The sequence below is a fragment of the Enoplosus armatus genome, chromosome 4, assembly GCF_043641665.1.
Source record: "Enoplosus armatus isolate fEnoArm2 chromosome 4, fEnoArm2.hap1, whole genome shotgun sequence".
NCBI lineage: Eukaryota > Metazoa > Chordata > Actinopteri > Centrarchiformes > Enoplosidae > Enoplosus > Enoplosus armatus.
The window spans coordinates 9,060,167-9,087,516 of record NC_092183.1 but is presented as its reverse complement, the minus strand read 5'-3'; the positions used below and the strand labels follow the sequence as shown (position 1 = coordinate 9,087,516).

General features: G+C 40.8%; 1 protein-coding gene across 1 annotated transcript in view; it reads right to left on the bottom strand.

The window, feature by feature from the left end:
* The window catches only part of commd10 (COMM domain containing 10), a 53,960-nt gene that overhangs the window by 23,020 nt on the left and 3,590 nt on the right, over window positions 1-27,350 (bottom strand). The window contains exons 4-5 of the mRNA XM_070904671.1: window positions 27,095-27,250; window positions 24,251-24,361 (exon numbers count right to left, since the gene is read on the bottom strand). Coding sequence (XP_070760772.1) covers window positions 24,251-24,361; window positions 27,095-27,250 — 267 coding nt within the window. The remainder of the gene's footprint in view (window positions 1-24,250; window positions 24,362-27,094; window positions 27,251-27,350) is intronic.

The following is a 27,350-nucleotide window of genomic DNA, read 5'->3' as shown; positions in this document are numbered from 1 at the left end:
AAAACCATCCTTATACAATCAAAACTCTGTTGTCCAAATTGATGAGTGTAAGCAGATGTAATTTAAAACCAAACTTAGATAGACAAAACAATCTCACCACAGGGGCCATTAAGTAGCTCTTGAAGCCCAAGGATCATTACAGAGATAGACCTTTTTGTTAAAGAGTAAGATCCTTTTTGTTCAACCAGAAACAGAAGCCTTCCTCCAGGAGAAGTCTCACCCTGAAATCTCGCGAGAGGTGAGACAATAGTGTTTCTGGTTAAACAAAAAGGTCTATCTCTGTAGGGATCCTCTCCATAATGTTGTCAGACACTTATAATGACAATCTGAGCCTGTCACTGGCAAAAACAGATAGACACCAAAATTTGTAAAAATAGTGCCCAGGTTTGAAAATACCAGAATGTCCCTTTAATGCACTTGTCATGTGATTGAATTCAACAAATTCACTTTCAACTTTTAAGCTAATATGGACGAGAAGTCATTAAAGTGCTCAAAAAAACTGGAATGTGCACCAGAGGAAATACTAAATGAGTCTTGTGGAGAGACAAGAAGGAACTTATACTGTATTACGAACTTGACTGTTTTGTATATTTGCCATACTGTCATATAAATCAATATCGGACACATAATATTCTTCTTAATATTGTGACAACGACTTCAACCATTTTACCCAGCCCTAGTATAAGAGTAAACATAATTTCCATCATTCACACTAAATCACATTAAGAACAGAAGTCACGTTTTTGTCATTGGAATAAGGACAATATCTGGATGCTATGAAGTAATGCATTCCTGAAATTCTCAGACCTAACTTATCCCAATGCAGTAGCCTAGATTCTTTTTCTCTCTTTCAACATCTCACAGAGGGGAAAAAAACAGATATGAAAGCTTTGATTGTACTTTATCCTTGAAGTGTGAAAAAGTAAACGAAGCCCAAACCAGGAGAGAGAAAGAAAAAAAAAACGGTGGAAAGAAAGCTTCAGGTGTCATCCAGATTCCACAGCTATCCTTTAGTCTTTCATGACCAAATCAAAACATACCCAGTGTCTCTCGTCTTCATTGTCAACCCCTTAACTGCCTCTCACCCCGCCCCAGCTCCTCCATCCATCCATCAACCCATGTTTTTCTAACCTGAAAGCACACACACGCTCATGCACAGATATATTAACACACCACTAGTATCCCATCCATCTCAATGCTACATCCACATCCACACTCAGGTTACACAAATACTACACATGCCTGCATGCTCACACACGCACATGTACATACTGACACACACACACACACACACACACACACACACACACACACACACACACACACACCAACAGGCAGGCGCACATCATCACCACCTTTAACCCTTCCTGTCTCCACACTAAAGTCGTGATAGCCTCCAAGATGTGAGAGACAGTAGAAGAGTAGCCTCCGCCTAGCTTCCTGAGACGCTAGAGTTGTTTTTAAGCCCCGCTTTCAGTATCTCAGGTCAAAATGCTTTCTGCTGAAATCATCTCACAAACTTTGGAAAGGTCTGTGAAAGGTTTTCCGATGTTTCAAGTCGAGGTTGCGTGCTGTCTCTCTCAAAAATGGATGACTTCTGTCGACTTAAGTGCCTCGCTGAAAATGCAATTCCAAGCTGAACTTCGCCATTTACCTGTGAGGGTACGGTAAGGTGCCAACTTTAAAACTCTTAGTGGTGCCTGCGTTAATAATAAACTCTATCCCATGTTACAGGTGTGTGAACCAAAACCTCAGCCTAATGCCACAGACATCTAATTTGGGATATTCAAGATAAGTTTTAAAACTGTATGAGCAACACAGCTGCTGGAAAGACTCAAAATGCCTTCAGATAGAATTAACTAAGTTTCAAACCATTGGTGACAAAGATGAACCCTTAAAAAGGTGGTGTGTGTGTGTGTGTGTGTGTGTGTGTGTGTGTGTGTGTGTGTGTAATTGTCTCCCTTTGAGGGTTTCTCCCATTCCTGCTGTGACTAAAAGGATTGTGGGGATTTTTGACGTAATGGCAGAGAGAGAAAACTTCATTGGGAGCCACTGCCAAAAGGCAGAGAAGGATTTTTTTTTTTGTTTTTTACATCCTCACCCTCCCTACCCCACTTTCCTCCCTTCTTCTTCCTGTCTTCTCCCTCCTCCTTCTCACTACCCTATCTCTTCATTCTGCTCTCCACACCGATGTGTCTTTTTAGAGGCTTCAGAGCCTGGTTGTCTTATCGAGGCTCCCCAGGTCTACAGGCAAGGCTGAGGAGAAGCTACTGTCAACCTCGGTCTCTACTATCAGCCCCGTAGCAGTCACAATGAGGCTGACATGCATACTCAAGCGAGCACATTCACACAGATACACATGGAAATAAGTGCACACACACACACACACACACACACACACACACACACACACACACACACACACACACACACACACACACACACACACAGGTTTATCAACCCCAAACAAAAGTCTGGTTTAGACTGGAGTCATTTTCCTGTGGGGCTTCGGCAGAAAGAAAAATTGTGCTTAATGGACATAATTGTAAAAATGCTTTATGAAAACTGTCAAGAGGAACCAGACCAGTAAATAGAGGCTGGGTGAAGCTTACAACAAGCTGACAGCTTATTCAAATAAGATGCTGAACACATCTAAATCCTATCCAGTCAGTGAAAAGCAATGCATATGAAGTGCATTATTGCCAAAGTGATTTTAAGGAATAAATGATTATAGCATTGAGGTTGACTTTCTGCTATTCTCTCTTTGCTAAATGTGCTTTTGTTTGTCACTGGTACAGAAACAACAATAACATTTCTATCACCAACTGTCTCAGAACCATAAGTCAGCTATTTGTTTCCCATACTTCACTCCTGTCATTCCTCCGCCAACCGTCCTGTTTATCCCTCTTACACAAGAATACTCAATGATAAATTAAGACTGTGTTTATTATTGTAGAATGGTTAACCTAGAATGAGTCACATCATCAGAAAACATTCCTTCAAATCAGATTTACGTAAGAGCTGTGACAGGAAAGACAGAGAGAGAGAGAGGCGACATGAAAAGACATGCAGGCTGTTTAGTTCTTTGTCCATTGTTTTCTCAGCCTCTGCAGGTGTGATTAGCAAACAAGCAATCTGAACCACCCCATTGTTTTAGTCACCCAGGAATCACACGCATACACATACACAAACCCACTGAAATCACTTATTATGTGCTTTGAGAAGGAAAATATCTTAGTTTGCATTTGTAAAACCACATACAAGTAAGTTTGTTTGCATGTGTGTGTCTGTGGAGGGTGAGGTGGGTGTGCTGTAGCATGACGGAGAAACACATATTACGCATATTAATACGACTACACCCAAATGAGCTTAGCAGAAGGCATCTAAAAATGTACAAGCATGCCAGAAAGATCAGCCAGGGTCATCTATCTATATCTTAGTGACATGAAAGTTCCCTGGCTGAGAGAGTTTGTCACTGACATCTCTTAATATAAAGAGACTTTAATTTAAGTTAACATTTATAAGATGTGTGAAATCATTAGAGACTCCATAAGACTTTAAGTAATGTTAGATATGTTACACTTCCCCTTGGGGAAATTCATCCTCTTCATTTGACCCGTCCGAACTAATTAGAAACAGAAGGCACTTGCAGCGCAGCACCCAGAGACCAGCTTCACTTCCTTGGTCAAGGGCAACAGCATGAATATTCCCAATATCTAACATTTTGGAGTGGAAGGAAAATAGCGCACCCAGAGAAACACCATGCGATTGCAGGAAGAATAAGATTGGTTCCAAAAATCGTAGCACAAAAGAACATAGACGCTGAACTTTTTGAAAGTTTTGCAAAGCTTTCACACTTTTCTTCCTTCATTTGTCTTCCTTTTGCTCTTTATCCATCCCGCATGATCAATAAGCTCCCGAGTCGTCTTTATTTTACACCTTATAGATCATGTACAAACTGGCAACATGAAATAGCAGAGACTTTACATCTTTGAGATTACATCTCAGACAAAAATACAAAAATACCCACTGTATCCAAAATGAGAAAAATATTGCCTTGGTGAGTTGAAGCGTGTGACATTTACCTCTGTTAACCTTTGTTTTCTGTGGATTTTCTCTCACAGCTGTGGGCAAAGTTAAATCCCAGCTGTTTTACAATGCAGCTCTCCTGACAGACACAACAGGATGGGATGGAAATCACCTGAAGGATGCATTTTCCTACAATAGTCTGTGGGGATGTTTGTGTGAAAAGGTGTGCAAGAGCACCAATATCATATATGTGTGGTATGAGTTTGAGAAAGAGTGCGTATCAGTATTTGTGTGTTGCTGCTTTGTTGCATGCAAACTCTTACATATGTGTACGATGGGGCCAAAGCCACTGAAACATCGCGGCAGAAGACGCCTACATAAACAAGTGGGTTCTGACACTTGTACTAGACTTAGAACAATGAGGATTATTTCTCTACACCCACCACCACTGGCATGTTCTGGCCTATCTGACAAGCTGTCATCTTCAGTATTGTTCCCTCTGTGCTATTGCATAGTGACAAATGGTACAAACAAAACTGTTTGTGTAGGAGAATAACACAGATTTAAGAAAAAATGTCATACTGCAGTATATAATCTTCGCCATTGGCAATCACTTAAACAGCCAAGCTAGAGCCATGTGTATTGAATCTACCTACACTGGCATATCAAATATAGAGCTGAATTCCTCATCGCCACTGTCAGATATCTTAAATGGTAGTCCTCCACCGTTCACATCAAATGTACAATGCTATTGCTAATGTTCAGAAGCAGTGCCATCAGCTACCACCCTTCTTATAACAATAAGTTGGCTGTCTTTAATGCCACAGTGTCTGTTTTATTTGTCTCTCAGCAACACATTATTCAAACTGAAAATGAATGCAACCTTCAAGCTGTTGAACCTCCATCAAGTCACAGCTAGGAGCAACTTGGAAGGTTTTTAAAGTTGGTTTAAAATGAGGGGATATATTCAGATCACTAGGGGGAATTATGGGGCCACAGTTGTGTGCGCGCGTATCCATGTGTTCGTGTGTGTATTGCACATCCGTTTACACATGATACTTGTACAACATGAGAGTGCATGTGGATTTGTGTGTGTGTGTGTGTGTGTGTGTAGCATCATTAGAGGAAGGTCAGTGTGACACTAGCAACACTACTTCATAAATAATGTAAAACCATACAGGAATTAGACTTTGTAATTATACCTCGCCATGGCACTATGGGTGCAGTTTGCATGTATGTACGTGGGTGCATGATGTGCATGTGTGCGTCTATGTGTGTGTGTGTGTGTGTGTGCATTTGTATACTCTCTAATTAGCTCCAAGAGAATAACAGTGGCTATTAAAGTGTTGAATTAGTTAGAGCAGGGGATGAAGAAGGCAGTGCAGGGCTCGAAATGCCTCGGTTCATTAGAATTTGAGTGGTTTTGTGTGTGTGTGTGTGCGTGTGTGTGTGTCTGTGTGTGTGTGTGTGTGTGAACAAAAGAAACTCACAAAAGGAATATGTGAGAGAAAGAGAGAAAAGGGAGAGAAAAGAAGAAAGACAGAGACAACATTTAGAAATATGCATGCTCACAGGCTTACACTGCATTTGTATGAATGAGCACGAGTGAATGGCTCATGTTTATAAAGTGTGCCTGACAGCGAGTGTATGTGAGTGTTGCACTTGTTGCACACTGCCACTTCCAATCTAGAGGCTGTGACTTAAACAGCACACGGTATTTGGCCGCTACTCTAATGACATTTAGCGCTGACCGATGGGGACTGCATGTCACTCCAATTAGAAGAAACACTCCCCTGTATGGCAAGCTGTTAGACAAACCTCGACTCCTCCCTGCAAATTTGGGGATGAATTATTGAAAAGGGCAAAGCTGAGCACCTTGATGAGGTTGGCACATTTGGCTGGCTGAACGGTCAAACTGACACAGCTTGAGGAACGAGGAAAAAGGCCACTGCTATCTCAGCAGCTCAGAGCGTAGCTGGTTGAGTGGCTTTGTCTGGAAGCTGGGCCTTATCACGCAACCTACTGGGCTTTCACCCAGCTCACCCCGAGGACGACCAACGTGAAAGACATTAACATAGTGCAGGTTAACATCCAGTTATCATCCAACAACTGTCCTCATGGTAGTCATTTATCAGATACAAAAATGAAAGATTTTGATATTGCCATATTCTGAATGTAGAGTGTGAGCCCACATTGCTCAAGAGTAGGAAAAGCTTCAGGCAGACGACCGTCTTCTGTGGACGTCAGTAACATTTGCCCTCTTTAAATATAGTAGCAAATTAGAAAAGTTAAAGAGCTCAGGAAGAAAGTGAAAAGGCCAATGATATCTCAGCTGCTCAGCAGAGATAAGAAATGGTTTTGTAGTTGTGAAGGAGCTGGTCTTAACCTGATCACACATCAACAACTGCAATGTTTTCCATATTCCCCTTCACTACAACATTATCTAGTCTGTGGCTATACAATAGTTACAATATGACTGATTCTGAAAGCATTCCCCAGTTAAAGTGAAAATTAATCCTCAGTAAATCTGAACTGGTGTCTTTTGTTGATGATCCTGGCGCTCTGAAAAAGCAGCAATGAACGCATTCAGACACACAATTGGCTTCACTCAAGTAATTTCACGCAAATCGTTATATAAGATTAATGTTAATTACTGATAAATTATGCAAAAAGAGATCACAATGATGTGACATGAAATGATGGGCTTCATAAACACTTCAGTGTCACTGTGCGAAAGCTGAAATTAGCTTTTGATAATCTGAAATACTGCAGCAAAGAGCAATATCTGACTACCACAAGGAAATGTCAGCTGTGCTGTTGGTATTGGGTGCCCATCATGAAAACACAGCCAATCAATTGTGCATTAGGATATCGAATACATATTTCTTTGTTGTCTATAGCAGACACAAGAAAACAAAACAGCACAATATCAAATCATTCTTAAATGTGTTTCTTGTTTGTTTTTTTCATGGATATTTTCATGCACCAAGTGCCATTGGGAGATTCACTTAAATGACTAAACCCAGCTGATTGAAATCTAATTTACATTTTTCTTTTTATTACATTTCAAAAGCTTTCATACAATTCACTTGACAGCTGAATGAAAACATAGCTACAGAGCCACCCAGATAACTAAACTGTTCAGTGCTGTTGTAGTTCCTGAATGTGTGCATAAACCTCTTTCATGTGCAAGTGTGTGTGTGTGTGTGTTTGAGAAATAAAGAGTGTGTTAGCTGTCCCTGAGTGTTGATTGAAGCTGCTGATGACAGAACGGTGGCACTGGGTTCTTTTCTGCCGTGCTCCCCAGGCCCCTGACCCACCTAATTGGTTTTCAGTGTTTAAAAGACCAAACCATCAAAGACGGGACTGTCAGTTCGACTGCTTTCACTTTTGGATTCAGCTCTCTATTATTTATGACTGACAAGAAAACTTTCTGAAATACACTCTTAAATATACAGACGAGAATCCAGACATGTATGCACACAGACATATTTTGTAGAGGAATACTCTTAGGTGATAATGTATGCACACTTATGCTTCCTCTCCAAAAGAAGCAGGCATGTACACACACAGCAGTGTAAGTGCATTCAGCCAGCACACCCTGACACAGCAAAGAGAATATATGACCAAAGGGGGCCGCATCAGTGTGTCTGTGTGTGAATATTTGTGGATGTGTGCATTTGAGAAAGGAAAAGGGAGATGGACAGTGTGCATGTACGTGTTTCAGAAAGAGACAGATTTTATGTATGTGCATGTGTGTGTGTGTGTGTGTGTGTGTGTGTGTGTGTGTGTGTGTGTGTGTGAGTTCAAAGCCTTCATATCTTGCCTCTGCACAGACTCTGCAGAACTGTTCTGACAGTGCAGAAGTACAAACACTGATACAAGTTCTGTGGGAGTTTTTGCTCCAAACAATAGAGAAAAGGCTCATGCTAGTGATCAAAGTTGTAGAATAACCCAAGGAAACATCACTGCATAATCCTAGCCATTAAAAATAGGCTCATAAATTCTTGTTAAACTTTGTTGTGCACGAAAATACATGTCAAACACATAATGGACTTGGAGGCTTAAATGTTAAATTTAAATCACGCAAGCGTTTGACACGAAGCCTAAAACAAACAAAAAAATAATGTAACTGAGCTCTCAGCTGCCTCAAAATTACTTTTCCAGCTCCACAAATAGGCCAAACTTGAAGAACTCCTCACACAGCTAAACAAACAGCCTCCTGTTCAGCCTCTTCACATCAAGATGTCAGCTAACGTCTGAAGAAACAACTGAAACCACAACAAACACGGAGCCTTTCCTTCCTTCCATGCATGCATCTGCCACCATCCCTCAGCCCCTGAGCTTTGTTTTGACCAAACACATTTGTATATCACCACCCAGCTAATCTCTCCCTATCTGCCCCACCTTGCCATCAAGGCTACACCAGATAGCGCAGGGGATCGAGTCTGGCTTTGATACGGCGTGTGTGTAGGGGGGGGCTTGATGCAGCAAAGCTATCTGCTCCAATCTGAACTTGTTTTCTTTTTTTTTTTGGTTTGATGGGACTCCATTTGTACCACACTGGCGCTACTGGATACAGCTCAAACCAGGAGAGAACCTGGCTCCAACTATTTCCACCCACACATGTTCAGCTGCACACTACAAAGACCACACACTGAAAACACACTCTCACTCTCACACACACACACACACACACACACAGACACAGACACAGACACAGACACACTCTTTTATCCCAGGCTATGTTTTCTTTTTAGGGTGCCAATCAAACATTCATAACAACTTGCTTTTGGACTTTCATAACATCTTTCTCTACCTGCCTGTCTGTTTCCTTTCTTCTTTACAATATTCTGGAAAAAAAAGAATCACAATATGAGTTTTGTCAATATTGCAGAGCCTCTCTTTCATTCTCCCTCTCTTTACTACTGCGATAGTGCTCCAAGCGATAAAGCCTGCCTCTATTATTAGCAGTGTAATAGACGGCTGTGGTTGTGAGGATCTGACAAGGAGATGATAACAAAAGTGCTTACTCCTCCGTTCTCCCCGTGCTCCTCCTATATCATTTAGAAAACAGTCGCAGTGCAGCAGCAGATCATGGCCGGCTAATGGCCTTAGAATATTACTGCTGCCAAAGTAAGCAACACTTACCATTACTCAATTTGTACAGACATTAAAAAGAACATCATTAAATTTAAGAATTTATCTGTTATTCTGCTACTTCACCATGCTCCAATAAATATTTGTGATCAGGCACTACAACCAGATGCCAAATTAAGAAGAGAAATTAAGATAGAGTCAGACTTGTCAGAGCTGTGGAGGCCCAGAGGTGCTCTCAGCATTGAGTTTCCTATTATGGACTCACAGCTGCTTCGTTTGAGATTTCATACCTGGTGGTTTTACAAAACATGTATCTATATTCCCAGAAAATGCCCCTGGCTGCTTTTCCAGACGCATTTATTATCTCCCTCAAATTATTATCTTTGGAGAAGCTCCAGATTTGACACCTGGTGACATCATAAAGTTGGAGAGTTGAGTCTAAGTTCACACAGTTGAGGCTTTGGAGGAGTGTGTTCCTTGAGTTCCCAAATAAAGACTGGACTCTGTTCGACCAAAGGTGTAACATTCAGGAATACACTGCAAGTGGAGATCCTTAAAGATCCTTGGAGATCCTTAGAGATCCTTAGAGATCCTTGGAAATCCTTTATTTTTGTAGTTTTGGCCAGTTATGATAACAAGTTGCTCACTAATAATAATAGTCTGCTGGGAGCAAAGAAACACAATCAGCCAGGCGATAAGACTGTAATAATCCATTATTACACAGGAAAACTGTGCACACACAGCTGTCGCAACTATGGTAGGTCAAAGTTGAACCAGGATATTGTTTGTAAAATGTGATGAAGCCGGTAGACACCCACACACAAGGCAAGATGGTAAAGTAGTATGGCAGAGGAAAAACAGAATGAACAGTGACCAATTAACATCTCAGCAGAAAACAAAGCATACCATGGACCATATACCCGTTTGTGAAAATATGTGTGAAAACCACAAAAGAAACAGTACAAAACAAGATAGGACATGCTTTTCCATATAGGCTGATGTGACAATAAGAGTATTATACCGCAAGTGTGTGTGTGTGTGTGTGTGTGCGCTTGTAGTGAACTTGGATCTGACAACGGCAGTAAAGGCAACCAAAGCCAGAGTAGATTTCCAGGGGTGCATGTATTTGGAGCGCTATGGGCGACTCTGAAAAGCCTTCAGAATAAAAAACAGTTTCCCAGGATGCCACCTGGTGTGTGTCTTTCCGCTGTGTATTTGTCTATTTCCATGTACATGAATTTGCCTCGATTTATAAACATTTACATCAAAATGTATACCTTTCTGTATGCAAGTGTGTGTGCGTGCATGTCGGCATTGTGTCTAGCATTCTCAAGTGTGTGTGTTCTGCCAAGCCTAAGAAAGTGACATATCAGAGCAGCTTCCTCTATCTATAATTCATAGTGCAGGCTCTAAACAAAGAACAGAGTGTTCGGCTCCCATCAGACATGCTACAGGGGAACCGACACGGCTGCTAAAGCTGCAAACAAAATATAGCTGGATAGCTAGGACCTGGAGCTAATAAGAGGAATTACAGACTGTGATAGTAGAAAAGAGCACACAGACTGACAGGGAGGCAGGATGACAGCCACATGTGGAATAAGGGATACTTTCTCTCCGCCTTGGTGGATTTTCTCTGACCCACATTATCAGGAAACAGACAGGCACACTTGTAAACAGGTTCGAATATGACTCAGTGTGCTGTCTACACCGAAACAAAGGCTCTTTCAACACCGTCCCATTTTTCTTTTGTTGTGATAGACACCTGTAATGACCCCACACTCACTAGGAGGACAATCATGCAATATTTAGAAACTCCAGCTCCAATCATTCTCAGAGGAAAGATGCAAGATTTATACCCGTTGTCTGTTGAGGTTTGTCTTGTCTGCTACATGGGCTGAAGCTTGTCGAATTAGTCATACTCACCACTCACAGCTAAAGAAAGTATTTTCTTTCCAACAGAAGGTGGGGTGGTAATCAAAGATACTTTCATATAAGTGAATGGCTTCTAAAGCTCTTAAGCTGGGTGATTCAAAGGTGATTCAAACTACATAGTAGTACTAAAATGATAAGTTGATTACAGAAAATTAAAAATCAACAATTTGTAACATCAATTAAGTTTTTTTTCATCAAATCAATTTTCAATCATCACCGTTTAAGTGGACGTGGTGAACTTGTTAGCAGATAGTTGCTTATTTACACATCCAGCAGTTATGGAGCAACATTATCATTCATTTAGAGTCGCATTTCTGGCCACCTGGTGAATGTAAGTCCAAAACTCACACTCTTGTGGCTAGTCTCTACCAACACCTGAGGAAAATATCTGGCTCTTTAAATGCTTCTACATGCTCCACCATGTTCAGAAGCTAGTCGCTAACTTTGTCTGTCTGCTGTTTGGTGCTGAGCAGGTAGTGCACAGAGGGTTTTTACAGCTTTTTCATTGTTAACAGCTGCCTACTGCGGCCAAATGTAACATTTGCTAATAAGCGACCACTGTAGCCACAAGCAGAAATTACAGATCAATAGCACATTGAATTTCCCTTCATTTCCCAAAATTCTTTTGAGTAAGTTGCTTTAAAAACATAATCATTTGATGAGCTGACAAACTGGCAATCTGGCAAAAGCAGGAAACAACAACCAAATAATAAAGCTTCAGCACCAAAACTGCTGTGTATGAATATGAGCAAGGATGTGTTTTATTGATTAAGAATTGAGCTTTTGATTTGCAGTTGAAAGATTCATGTTATTTCTTCTTTCAAAAGTTACAGTCACTCAAGTAATTTGCCAAGGAAAAATACCAATTTGCTGCAAATGTGAGGATTTGTTGCTTTTCTTTGTTTCATATTATTGAAAATGTAATATCTTTGGGCACTTTTGGGCTGTTTATAAGACAAAACAATCGGTTTTAAGACACCTTTGAAGTAACCATTGATTCTGGGAAATTGTGATGGCATATTCACTATTTTCTGACATCTTATGGACTGAACATTGAGTCAGTCAATTGAAAAAATACAGTCAACCTACTAATTTAAACAATCCACTGGTGCACTTTTAAAATAATGCACACCTAATTCCCCCATTTTCTTAAGAATACATCTGCTGCCAGTTGTTGACATCATGTGTCATCAGTTGCTGCTATTTATTCAGTGCATTGAGATGTTGTGACGGTTCCTCAGGGCCTGCCTTACATCTGCTCCTGTGCGCCTCAGTTTCAATACCTCCATTATTGGTGGAACACTGCTGTGTTGTAATTAAAATGCTATACCTATTTTTAATAGCAGGTGACATATGTGGTGCTCTAAACACACAAACTGTCAAGGGCTTTGGCTATGAATGTGACGCTTGCTCCAATTACCACAAACACAAATGAGCCAGGCAGGCGGGGGGGGGCAGCAGAAAGAGGTCATCTTGAGAAAAGAAAGATGAGTGATTGCAGAGATGGCAAAAAAATGACATGAAAAAATGGTGTGGATGTGGCAATGGCGTAGTAGGAAAAGTGGCTTTTTGTAACTGACGGAAGGATCATTTCTTATCTATTCATATGTCACTCTGAGTCATCCTTTAGAGCAGCCAAAAATACCTTTCTCACCAACTGCACACACAGTATGTTTCTTCTCTCATTCATTCTGTTCAACTCAAACACTGAGCAACAATCACAGGATATGCAACAGAAGGTAGAAGGAGCAAGGGAAAAGTTGGGAGTGTTTTAGTGCACAGGTAATAACATGTAAATCTGCTCAATAGAAAGAGAATTAATTTCAGCATCAAAACATCACCATAACTACATGTTCATATCAGCGTTGGCCTGAGAGATTACATGTACAAAAACTGACATACAACTTTAAACCATGATTTGTCCCCGACAGTCATGTTTTATGTTTAAGCTGTTTTTCCTCATACAGAAGCGTCTCTCAGAATCAATATTTGCCATTGTTACTGTTCTGTTTACAAGGTTTTCGGTTTCAGAAAATGTAAACACAACTACTTCTGTTTGTGTTATACACTGTACATATAGCATGATAATAAATACGCCTGTGGCCACATGTGACAAAGGTCCCCTGCCAGATCCAAACCAGGGTTGTTGTGATTACACGGTATGCATCCCAAAGCCACTGGCCCATCAGGATGCCTCACTACAGTGGTATCTTGACGCTAAACAATAATCAAGTTGTTAGAAGCATTGATGAAAAGCAGAAATGGGGACATTAGTCAATAGATGGAGTATAAAGAGAGGTACAGACCAAGAGAGAAACTGATCAGCAAAGAAATAAAAACAGACACAGGAATAAGAAGAAAACACTTATTACAGACAGGGAGAAGCAGAGGGAAATGCTGATTTGAGATTTAAAAGCAACGTGTACAATATATCTATTTGAATGGCACCTGACTAAGAGAAAAGAAATGTCTGGAAATAGCCTGGTGCTTTCACATTGTTTGTTCACACCTCCCACACTTCCTACATGGAGGGTGCAAACATTGAAAGGACGACAAATCACATTAAGCACCTAAAAACTGCCGAACCCTGAATTGGAATGACTAGAGCTGGCAGTTTATCCGTGGGCAGAGGGAGCTCTGCCTCTGCGGACTATTTATCCAAGGCTTACTGTTTACAAGACTTTCAGCTCAACCCTCAAGCCTTTCAACTCTTGAATTTAGGCCATGCCCACACCAATGAGAATACGTCTGAAAATGCTTTAAACATGTAAAACAGGTTTCTGACATACTGGCAAATGTATTCTAGTCATCTTCTGAAAGCTTGCTGTCCACATTGAAACATCAAAAAAATAGGAAAATATCTGAGATTAGAGAGAGATTATTATTCATATTTAGTTGCTGGTATGTTTTTGTATTAACTGTATTATTAAGTTCATCACCTTTTATCAATCAATAAGAGCTACAGTGCGCTGCAGGGAAAAAAGTAATGATATTTTCACCCATTTACTGATCTAATATTGTCAAACATTTCTTAAAATTCATCATTGGGTCTTTTTTTAAACCCAAAATAAATCTTCATGTTTAAGAGCCTCTAAATCAGGAAGCTTGACACTGCAGAGCCAGGGAGAATGGAGACACTCAACAGCCCCAGCGCCAAGATAAACAAGCCAAGGAACACGAGCCGTGTGTGAGCCATAACAAGATGATTATGGTGGTGGCAGCTAGCTACCGTCGCCTGATACGGAGAAAGAGGGAAGGTGCCATGTCATGTACCAGCCTTTGCTGCCAAGTCCATAAACTCTGTGTACTTTCCAACTGGGCTGGGAAAAGATGTTCTAACCAAAGAGCAGCCACCATGGGAAAGCTGTTCTGGCCTATCCTAGTGATCAATAAAATAATAAAAGTTTTAGAAATCAAAACTCAAGTTTCAAACTTCATGTTCACCACTGAATCTGCTTACTTCAACGTGACTCTAAGTAAGCATCTAAAAAGCCAAACCTTCAAACCTTAATCTTCTAAATGTGTGTGGGGTGGCTTAAATAAGAACTGAAGCTAGCCAACATCTTGTAGTGTGAGCCTTAACTAACCATCGGTGTGCCAGGTTCTAGGATAAGTGGCACTCAACCCCTACAGCCAAGGCCTCCATTTTGAAACAGTATGCATTTTAATGTATTAGGTTGGCACAAGGTTGGAGTGGGGGTTATGGGCAACATGGACAACTGAGCTGTGTGTGGGTTTGCAGCTATGTGTGTGTGTGTGTGTGTGTGTGTGTGTGTGTGTAAAAGAGAGTGAGAGTGCTTGAACAAGACAAGAGTAACGGCCGCTATTCACAACTGTAAGGCCTGTTTTTTCCACTATGTGGCAGAGCTAGAAGATTGCCAAGGCAGCCAGCCTGTGCCCCCATGGTATGTAGACACTGTCGCTCTCATACACAAGGAGAGAGAGGGGGAGGACTAAAATGTGTGTGTGTGTGTGTGTGTGTGAGAAAGAGAGAGTTAGGGAGAGTTTACAGTACAGCTGCCCCTCCAATAAAGCAAAAACATTTCACCACTAACCAACAACACAAAGCCAGACATAAATATGGTGTCACCAACAAACATACTGTAGTTATGATAAGAGACAATGATATTTTCCATTTCTTTCCAGTGCTATTCAGTTCACGCCACAACACAAAGTCAATTCACTGAGCAGGGCTGGTTGGAAAACTAAAAAACAAAAGTTGGCATTAAATGTCTGGTTAGATCTTTTGTCTCAATTACTTATTATCTATTCAGACATTCACTGATTTAAATCATAATTTTCCCAATTTTTGACTGTAATTTATTTAGGCAAAGTTCTTGTACAACTGCTTGTGCTCAGCATTTGACATTTGAGAAGTTTGATTCCTTTAGTTAAATGAAAAAAAGGGTTTTGTAGAAAATCATGTTTATATTCCTCACAATAAAGTCTACGCAAGAGGTTTCAGCTGAGTTTTTCAGTCATCCATCTGACATTTGTTTGATGGAACGGATACGCTTCTATTTTAATCAATATAGGGTTAGGGTTAGTTTAATAATTGGTGCTTCACTCGTGCTTTACACTCAGCTTAGCCGCGACCCGAATTGTATTTTTATGCTTCAAGACTATTTTCTTCTTTATTTTATGTGCATAACTGTGGTGATTGTGTATTCTGCTCTGAGCGATGCCAAAACTTGGGTGACCTACACTCACAACTGTGACTGAACGCATCATGTGTAGACACTGATAACTGAAGCTGCTGCTCTGCTAATGTGCTGCTTTCACTATGCTGCCTGTGCAAACATGGTGTAACGAATCAAAAGGTATCAGCACTAAAACTCAGGAATTGCATCTGTATAATTATCAAAAAAATTCAAACGACATTCATCCCTATACCCATGTTGCAGGTGGACCAAACACGTGCAACTCTGAACCTAGAGACCGTTGTCCAAATCAATACTTTACCTTTCAACAAAACAGTCAAATACCAGTGTAACATCAAAGAGGTTGGGTATTCATTAAGACACTGGTGACAATTTGTTGATACAGGCAGAGGAAGCACTCTGTGCCCTATCATTGCATGTCGGATGACAAAACTGCCAGGCTCCAACCCACTCATTATAATCATTATTTCAAGGAAAGGAAGAGGCCTATAGCTCATATCCTTTCATTGCCATTATATCCCGTCACAGCACGATGCAAGCAGACAAAGACGACTGTTGACAACATGAAATGCAGCACAATTCAGAAAACAAAAGAATGCCACAATAATCAAAAGAGAAACCACATGAATAAACACCCAGACCTGTTCATGATGTGATAATATATCTGCATTATTACAAATATTTGGCATTAAAAAAAATAAATAAAGCATTTTTCTGCGCGTATGCCTATCAGCCAACTTTCACTGGAATGAATGGATGTGATTTGGCTCTGTGCTTCTGCAATCAGTGCGTCTTGTTTAAACTGAAATAGATTTCTCACCCCAGCATAGTTCAGCCAAGAGGCAGAGCAGCCTCTCTAAAAAGAAACTGAAATGAAGGAAGAAAAAAAACAAAAAACACATGCACATCTGAAAATCTCAGTCTTAAGCACTCTTTCACTGCTTTTATAGCTACCGGCTATGGCAAAATGGCACCACATTATCAGGGGATTAATGATTACTTCACAAACTGGGTGTGAGACACAACAGTCAGAGAGAAATAAAAGCTGATCACAGGAGTGGGAGATGTGAGAATAAAAGAGGGATGTTAAATCAATGAGATTTAAATGGGAGTTGCAGTTGGATTTGTGGGGTTGATGGCTTCCCTATCTGGGTGTCAAACATGTACCGTGGGTGTGCTAAACAACATCCAAACATCCCTAAATCCCCCAGGCGCCTTTTAAGAGGCAAAAGAATCTGGGAAAGGGACTGGCTGAGGAAAACAGGAGTGGAGGTTAGGGGGGTGGGTAGGGAGGTGGAAGAGGGAGATATAGAGTGTGTAATACGGAGAGAGAATCAATGGGTACCCCCGGAGCAAATAAAAGCCATGACATCATCGTATGGCAAGGAGCAAGGAGTGGGGTGGCGAGGAGAAGGGGGAGAGAGAGGGAGAAGTGAGAGACGAGAGCACCCACAGTCACCCATTCTGCCTCTCGGGGCCCATCCTCTGGAATGGATAAGAGCCGAACAATGCGTTCTCAATGAATGGGATCCCAAATCCCACAGGAGAAAAACAAATCACCAGTGGGAAAGGGGGAGGGCGAGGGAGAGATGGAGAAAGAGACAGAGAGAGATGGAGAGAGAAAGGGAGACCCTTAAAAAGATGTGCACACAAAGCAACAAAGCATCTTGGGACATGTAGAGCAAGGCAAGTAGAGATTGAGACAAAGCTGCCTTTGTCCTTCCTGGCTGGTGGGTGGCTTGGTGTGAAGGATTTGAACGTGGTAGCATTTACAGTGCATCCGGAAAGTATTCACAGCGCTTCACTTTTTCCACATTTTGTTATGTTGCAGCCTTATACCAAAATGGATTAAATTCATTTTTTTCCTCAAAATTCTACACACAACACCCCATAATGACAACGTGAAGAAAGTTTTTTTGAGATTTTTGCAAATTTATTAAAAATAAAAAACCTGAGAAATCACATGTACATAAGTATTCACAGCCTTTGCTCAATACTTTGTTGATGCACCTTTGGCAGCAATTACAGCCTCAAGTCTTTTTGAATATGATGCCACAAGCTTGGCACACCTATCTTTGGGCAGTTTCACCCATTCCTCTTTGCAGCACCTCTCAAGCTCCATCAGGTTGGATGGGAAGCGTCGGTGCACAGCCATTTTCAGATCTCTCCAGAGATGTTCAATCGGATTCAAGTCTGGGCTCTGGCTGGGCCACTCAAGGACATTCACAGAGTTGTCCTGAAGCCACTCCTTTGATATCTTGGCTGTGTGCTTAGGGTCGTTGTCCTGCTGAAAGATAAACCGTCGCCCCAGTCTGAGGTCAAGAGCGCTCTGGAGCAGGTTTTCATCCAGGATGTCTCTGTACTTTGCTGCATTCATCTTTCCCTCTATCCTGACTAGTCTCCCAGTTCCTGCCGCTGAAAAACATCCCCACAGCATGATGCTGCCACCACCATGCTTCACTGTAGGGATGGTATTGGCCTGGTGATGAGCGGTGCCTGGTTTCCTCCAAACGTGACGCCTGGCATTCACACCAAAGAGTTCAATCTTTGTCTCATCAGACCAGAGAATTTTGTTTCTCATGGTCTGAGAGTCCTTCAGGTGCCTTTTGGCAAACTCCAGGCGGGCTGCTATGTGCCTTTTACTAAGGAGTGGCTTCCGTCTGGCCACTCTACCATACAGGCCTGATTGGTGGATTGCTGCAGAGATGGTTGTCCTTCTGGAAGGTTCTCCTCTCTCCACAGAGGAACTCTGGAGCTCTGACAGAGTGACCATCGGGTTCTTGGTCACCTCCCTGACTAAGGCCCTTCTCCCCCGATAACTCAGTTTAGATGGCCGGCCAGCTCTAGGAAGAGTCCTGGTGGTTCCGAACTTCTTCCACTTACGGATGATGGAGGCCACTGTGCTCATTGGGACCTTCAAAGCAGCAGAAATTTTTCTGTAACCTTCCCCAGATTTGTGCCTCGAGACAATCCTGTCTCAATATATTGATTTGGTTGTACAATGTGGCATTTAAGGAAGAACTGTGTGCAGTTAAGAATCAGGAGAGATATTTCTGGATTGAAAAAGTACAGACGGTGCAAAAGGGACACCAGACATTAACCAGAAGTCCAGGGCACAAGCCAGAAATCGTTGCCTGAGAGTATACTGAAATAATCTGGAGCCAAACACTGTATGGGACCCTGACCTTTAATCTCTGACTTCCAGGTAAAAGGTTGCAGTAAGGCGGCAACTAACAATTATTTTCGTTATTGATTCTTCATAAATTTATTGATTAGTCCACAAAATGTCCCTGGGCCCAAAATGAAGTCTTTAAATTGCTTGTTTTGGCTGACTAACATTCAAAAAGCCAAACATGACAAAATGATAGAAAACACAAATATTTGGCATTTTGGCTTGATAAACTACTTTTGTCAACGAACTTATCAACTGATTGACAAGGCAAGTGAAACATAATTTAAGGCCGGGAATGAAACAAGTGCTTTTTTACTCAAATACTATCTTAATCAAAATGCCACAAAAGTCATTCTCAAGTTCATTATCAACCGCTTTTAGAGCGCTATCGAGTAAATTGGGGACTCCAGCTCTGGTAGAAAACAATCCTTGCTCACAAATTTTGATTGAATGTCAAGGGCCATAGGAAAAACATAAGAAAAATCTGTTTCTGATTTTGTCTTAAAGCTGCGTTTAGTACATTTTTCCCTTTTGCGGTTTGAAACTCAAAAGAGCTTTGCTTTATCAAGTCTTCATCAAGTCTGTCTGAAGCTTTGAAGTCTGAGCCAGCATGTAGAAGCTATATTAGTTCACTAGCTCTCACCTCGTGCCTTTGCCGCCTAGCGTGTCCACAATAAATATTGAAATCGGCGGTGGCTGCCTTGCAAGTGGATGTTCTGTATTATAAATGTCACCCTCCCTTGGTCGGCGGAGCAGTGGCTCGTTCTAATGCCACAGGACAGAGAAACAGAAAGAGAAAGAGACACCACGGCTGGCAAGGGATTTCAACTTTCAGACTACTCAAAGCAATATCAGAGGGTCTACTTGCATGTTTATGAATAAGAAAGAAGATGGATACTGTGGGAAAAAAGAGGGGTAAAATGATAGAGGTAGAGGGACACAAAAGAAAAGAACAGAGAGAGAAAATGAGACAGCACTCTGTTTAACTTTACATTCAGGGTGCCCCAAGCCCATCACAATCTTCTTACATAGCACATACAGGAGTACAGTAGACTCACAGGGGTCAGAAGAAGAACGTGAAGGGTTATGTGTTGACGTTTACAAGCCAAAAAGGTTGGAAACTGCTGTGCTAGATGACTCCTTTTGCAGCCAATGCCCAATGAAGGCCCCTTGTACTTTCCTTCACATGATACGGCATGCCTGCCTGTTGCATATTTCTGCAACCAGGTAAGTCTTATAATGTCAACTGTAGTCCATGACGGTGCCCACGACCATATCTGTCTTTCCCCCAGTGATTTGTCGACGCCAGGCAGCTTTTTAAAACAAAGACAGATTGTGCTAGCTGCTTTAAGTACTGCTAAGAATATGACATCCACTCCTGATCTCTCTCTATCAGACATTGAATTTGTTCTCTTATACTATACCTGGAGCTTTCTGATGCACAAATCAATGGTGGAATAGAATGTATTATTAGTGGTTAGATGCTGATTCTGTGACCATATATTTTGAAATGGTCCTGTAAATACTTCAATATATCTATTTAATGTTTCATTTATAATGTCTGTCTTTCTCTGACTTATTTTTAGCTATTATTTGCGTATTCTCCTCTCTTCCTATTTGTTTTCTATATGTTGTATTTTTATAATGTTGAATAAAAAAAAGACAATGATTGTTTTAATACCACTAAATGCATATTTACTAAATTGCTCATTCATCCCAAAATGTTAGCTTGCTAAAGACTGTGTAGTTGGAAAGACTTAAATTGCCATCCACTCATTCAGGCTTTCACCACTCAGGTTTGTTAAACCCCATTGTAGGGAACTGTGGTGTGTGTTTCTTGGCGATTTTACCACAGACACAAACATCGAAACCTACAAAACCAATAATTTTGTCTCAGTTTTTATCTCTTGCGTAATCTTTGTGCGTCATATTCTGAGGTCTCTTTCACCTCAGCAAGAGTCCGTACGGATCACAGATATAAAGCGAAGGAGAAACTACATAGAAACTTCAAATTCAGTGTAAAGGAGATGTGTATGTGCTACACACTCCAGCAGCCAAGAGAAGAGGGTACACACGCACCAGGTAGCAGGCAGAAAGCCACCTATTGGTGTTTTTACTTGCTTCTCTTCAAGCACTGCTTTATCCCACAAAGACCTAACCTCTGCAGACAAAACACCTCACAATTAAAATGGGTAGATTGTGTACTTCTATTTTCGAGGTCTGTGCAGTTGGAAAAGAATTAAATCAGGTTATCTGGAGTCTAGATAGCGTGCTTAGCAAAAGCCCTCTGAAAATACAGATAAAAGCACAAATTCCTGGTGTTTTTTTGTGCGCTGATGAATGAGAAACTCTGCACACCATTAATAACAGCATCCCATACATACATCTATTATTACCACTACCAACTATACTGCTATTAATCCACAGGTAACAAGTCCCACAATGAATTGCAAAGGAAATTCACACGTATCCTCCACATGTTTCATCTTTGTCGTCACCTCCCCATCCTCTCCCACTGTCATCTCTCGGTTGTCATTCTCCTGTTGTCCTCGTCTTCTTTCCTCTATTCTTCGTCCTTCCTATCACCCTCCCCTGCATCCTTGTCTTCTTCCTTCTATCCCCTGCTCAGATCCTCTTTCTTTTCTAACTTCTTTTTCCTTCTGACAGCATATCACTTAAGTCCTTTTCTGTCTCAGCTGCTTCTCCTCTGGGATATCAAACAAGCTAAGCAACAGGTCTCAAGTCATACACGGAATGAGGCCATATCCAACAAGCGATCTCACTTTTGAAACATTACGGGGTGAGTGTGAGGACGTTCACCTGTCTGCAGATGTACTGCAATGCTTCCTCAGTACAGTTTTCATATAGAAACAGCTACTTTCCACTGAAACCAATACAAATTCAATTTGGGGAAACGACAGCTCTCCTGGGCGGGGTGCGACACTGACTGCTGCATGGAAGCAACCGTGATCTATAATATCAGTACATGTTGTTAGTGCACACATTATGGAGGCAGAGGAGGAAAGAAATCCCCCTGACAATAAACATTTAAATGAAAACAGAAAAAAAGTATCCCAAAAAGCAGTCCACTCATTTCTCCAAATATGTCGTATAACGTCTCTTCCACTGTAGTGTAGATATACTGTATGTCACATATTGTTTGGTGAAGGAGATATGAGGCTCCCTGGCAGTCCTCCTCCTCATCCTCCTCCTCCTCAGGGAGAGTGCTAATGAAGCAGGAGGTTGGTCAGATGGAAGAGTCTCTAACTCTCCACTTGGATTCCAAGCAATCAATAATATACAGACGGCAACCCTCGCCTTCCTCTCCTCCTCTTTCATTTTCTTTCCTTTATCCTCTTCATCATCATTATTTTACTCCCTGTGTCCCTTTTTTTAAAATTAGTTTTCACCTCCCCTCCCTCTCCCTTATACCTCCCCTCCGTCCCTTCCCTGACCTCTGCCACCTTTCTCCTATTTGCAGTTTTGCCTTCCCCTCTCTTTTAGACAGTTTACAGTGAGGGTGTTATACATCTGCGCTGTAATTAGTATGACACTTGCAGCTGAATTTCATTTCTATTCACAACTAATTTACTTCTCAGTCATCGCAGTGTTTTGACATTCCAGAAGTTGCGCTGAGAAATTCTCAGAGAGTTTGGAAGAAAACAAACTTACTGTCAGGAAACTCTAATCAGAAAACTATGCACACTCAAACTGCCTTAATACAAAGTTAAACGAGGTATCCTATCCATCTCTCAGATACTTTACTGCCCCTGAGGGATGCTTTCCAACCTGCGAGACAACAGTGCCCCCTGCAGCTCACCAGAGGATGTGCACCTCAATAATGCTCAGTGAAGTTGATCCCTCTACACTTATAACCAGCCTTCCTTGTTTTAGCCCCCCCAGCTATCTCCTCCCACAAGGGGAATTGTGTAAGTGGATTTAAATAAATTAATGCCTCTTTTGCTAGCCTAGGGAAAACACAGCAGAAAATAGTCCAAAACAAAAAATATTCCTATTGCTGTCGCATTCACAAAGATAAAGAAAAACATATATTGCTTCAATCTTACGCCTATAGGCCCACATTTAAGACAGCAGCAATTTGAATATGTCATGCCTAATTCCACATTTAGGCTGAGCCGGCATTCTCTAGGGACTGAATACAAAGCAGCGCGCAAGAAAGACACTTGACTAGTCAGCTGGAACAACACTATCCAAGCTCAGGGGATAATCAGTCCCACCATTTTGAGACAAAAACTGCTTTAAAAGAAGCCAGTCAATTGCCTGAAGGCCATAACTAAAAATTTCAGTATCCATGCCAACAAAGAGCAGTCCTGTGTAGCATTTACAGTCTGAAGAATATATTTCAAATATTTGTCAAAACATCAGCAGCACTTGATTAATCTTATCTCACTTAGTATGTGTTCATTTTTGAGGTTGTTAGAAGAATCAAAACAAAATATTTCAATAAAACTGCATACTTCAAAGGCTGAAAATGATTTAATGTGAAAAAGAAACTGCCTTTTGAGTTCTCAATCCTTTTGCTACAGCAACAGAGCAATCCTTCTCCCGGTGGAAAAGACAGAAATGAGTGAGAGAGACTCATGAGATCTTGGCTATTAGAGGAACTACATAGCATTAGCTAATTGGGATCCAAACAAACTCTGAATACAAATGAATGGAAACGCTACAGTGGAAAATCTCAAGTCAAAGCCGTATTCGCATCATGTTTCTTAGAGTTTTCCTTTATAAATACAAATATCTATACTAGGCCTCATTAGTATTCTGCACCAAAATTGTTTATGTAATACTTTGATTTAACACATTAATATATATATGAAAAGATTGAGTATTAAGCATATAAATATGGAAACCATAACTAATCACAAGGCAGACATGTAGACTAAAAATTGTAAACAAGCCTGGATACTGTGCATAAATGGATACAGTTCAGTGCTAGTTACAATAATGTCCAATTCTAGCTACAGAGACAGTCTCTCTCTAGAGAACAAAGAGACCCTGGAGGTTTCAGATAACAAGCTCCCTGATCTCTGCTCTTTACACTACAGTTACTCTGGAGCCAGATGTACGTCTACCTCTGGGTCAAGACAGACAGTGGGATTACCATCTATTAGCAAAGAAAGAGGGACAAACTGGAGATGCTTCTCATTTGGTATAAACACAGTACAGTTCTCTGATTACAGTGGATAATAAGGGTTTTAGTAGTTAGTGTGTTTACAATAGATGAGTGAATGGTAAGAGAAGCAGAGAAGAAAAATAATGACAGTCATGTACGCTGTGTATGTATGCATACTGTGTGTGTGTGTGTGTGTGTGTGTGTGTGTGTGTCGGTTCACACCTCAGAGTCTTCACTGCGGAGCCCCAACTGGAGGACAGCACTGGGAGACTGCAGTCTAGCTTGGCTGGACTGGGCCATCTGCAGGTTCAGCTGCCAGCCAACATACTCCAGCTGAAACACACAAATGGAGACAGTTTTTATATAAATCTTAACATAGTTGTAATGACTATGTAATCACACTTCATTTTAATAAATGTCCTAGACACATTTTCAAAGACTGAAGCAGAGAGAAATATATATTTTTGTGTATAATGATTAGTCCTTTTTCTTCATTATGTTCTCACCACTTGACCTAGATTTTTCATTGTTCACCTGATTAATCTTATTGTTTTATGTCTACAAAGCACTTTGTCGTCACTGATTTTGATCAGTGCTATACTAATCCACCTTTTATAATATAATCATGATAAATGAAAACATGGAAACAGAAAACACTGCCAATCAAACTGTTAAAAGTAATTAAAACTTTCTGACCTTTCCTCTATAACTTGAAGACGTCATGTTGTGTGTTGTGTTTGTTCTAGGGCTGCAACTAACAATTATGTTCATCATCGATTAATAGTTTGGTCTATAAAACATCACAATATCCTTGAGTATACGGTGATATCATCAAATATCATCAACAGTCTGAAAGACATTCAATTTACTAAAATGAAAGACAGAGAAAAGCAGCAATTTCCCACATATTTATAAGTCGTACATTTCTCACTTTTGTGTTCCTATTTTATGAAGATGAGAGTGAAAATGCAGCCTTATGAGAATAACAAGTTTTAAGCTTAAAGTGTGCACAAGTTATTAATGGCTTGTTTGCTGACCATGTAGGGACTAGATGTCCTTTAGTCAACAGTATTACTTGAAGTCACAGTATTATCGCACTTGGTCAATATGGTCAATATCATAGACCTGAAGATTTATTACTGTAGAACTTTGCTTAATCTCCTCAAAGTTTAAGTTACCTTGCTTCCCAGCTGCAGGTTGTCAGACTATTATTCTCAGTCTCAGTCAGCTGTAGCAGTGTGATAGATTAGCAGCACTGAGTCAAGGCAGGGCAGTTAAGTGTTTTATGATGCAGAGAGAGGCCATAATAATAAACCATGTGTGACTTATTGGGTCTGGATGCTTCCACAGCATCAGAGGACAGGTGCGAGGTGGGGGAGGGCTGGGCCACATTATTCACAAGAGGAGCAACATCCACATTGGCATGAATAAACATCACAACTCTATGATGTGTTACTCATTTTAGTTTCAGTATAAGCAAATGAATCAATTTAAAGAAACAAATCAACAAAATAAATTCATAGAAATGACCACATATGCTGTATTTTAATGTTATGTAATACATAAATGACTGAATAAGTGAGTAAGTTCAAAAACAAATCGTAGAGTATCTTATTAATGTATTTCCAGTCTAATTTATTTCTGTTTTTTCTGCTCCATCATATGTTAATATTTCTTGGTGGGTGTGTTGACTTCAAGCAATCCACGTGGCAGTTCACTCATTTTAAAAAGGAAAAGCAGGCAATCAAAGGAATTATCACTCAAATCTCTATAAACAGCAGCGTTAATTAAAACAACAACTGGGCTGGTCAATCAGACGACTGGCAGGGACCAACATAAAGACTAACTGGGACGTCCTGTCAAGTCAAGCCGGGTAAAGATATTCAAATGAACAGTGCACCTCAACAATGATCACTACGGAGAGAAATTCGACTAAAAACTGCTGACGCATCAATGTGCATCAAAGCCGGACGTCCGAATCTTCCATCATCACTTAAACACAACATGCATTTCTGGATCGGAGGCTGTGAAAAGAGTCTTAAAACATGCACAAATGTAACCTAAGCCACAGGTGTCGGGTGATCCATGCACACATATTTGACAATCTGTAAATAAATAGACGTTTATATGCGCAGGAAGCATTTCAAAAGCAAATGTTATTAGATTAATGAACTCGAAATTGGAAATGTCTGTAGCCTGATCACCACCTGCATGTGTTTAACTGATAGTGTCTCATGTGGGACAATAAGTGAGAATTCTATGACATATCATATTCAGCTAATATGAGGAAGAAACGACAAGGTGGCAATTATTGTGTGTTTACTGGTTTCTTGAATGGCAAAGGTGTGAATTCTGTAAAAGAGCAAAGTCTCAGATGACTAAACCCAAAACCCTGCCTTCTATTCAAAAGAAAAAGTGGATGAGAAAACACATAAACGTCAGTTATATACGGTCTCTTGCGTGACTTGACTATTGCCCAAAGTCAAAGCAGCAGCAGAGGTCGTCTCGAGGATCAATGGCTGCCACGGCCTTCAGCTGGCAGCAACAAATTCACGGGGGAGAGAAAGATGATTTGCGAGACTCAGGCAGGTGAGATGTGTTAATGTACGACAGCAGCAACAACTCCAGCATAATGTGACTAATGCGTACATGCTGCTTATTTATTCAGTGTTAGATCTTAATTCCCTTGACTTTGAAAGCAATGCCGTTTGAAGTGTCACAGCCTAATCAAGTCATAGAGAGGAACAAGTTTTAAAATTAATGTGACAACTTGTGTGAGCTGTGAGAGAAGTCTTTGTCATCCAAACAGCTGGAATGAATTCACACAAAAGCAGGTCAGTCTTAATATGGATTGTCCGATGTTGAGTCTCAATTTAGTATCAAGTGACTATATTGTCTCACTAAACAGGGCTCAGTTCAAAGGGATAAAATAGTGTGAAGAATAGCCTATAATTACTCTGGGAGAGGATTAATTAATTTTACGCTTGGGTTTAGAGACATCGTCAGGTTTAGGGTTAAAATGCTGTCATGGTAGGCAAGGACTGAAAAAATAAACGTGTTTATTACCTTCTTTGGGGAAAAGATATTGTGCTTTAGTCTCTCCACCAGCTCAGGTCCAGCGGTGGCCCAGGTTTGAGAGAACATCTCAGCCTTGTCTGGGTTTAGATGAACCGCCTCCAGCTGTTGCTGCAGAGAGGCCGGCTTCACATTATGATACACTGCCTGCAGAGGAGAGGAGATAGGGAGTAGTGTAGTAACTGTACAATAAATGCAACCATTAACCATGTTTTACAGGTTTAACAGATCATTCTTGCAGTCCTAA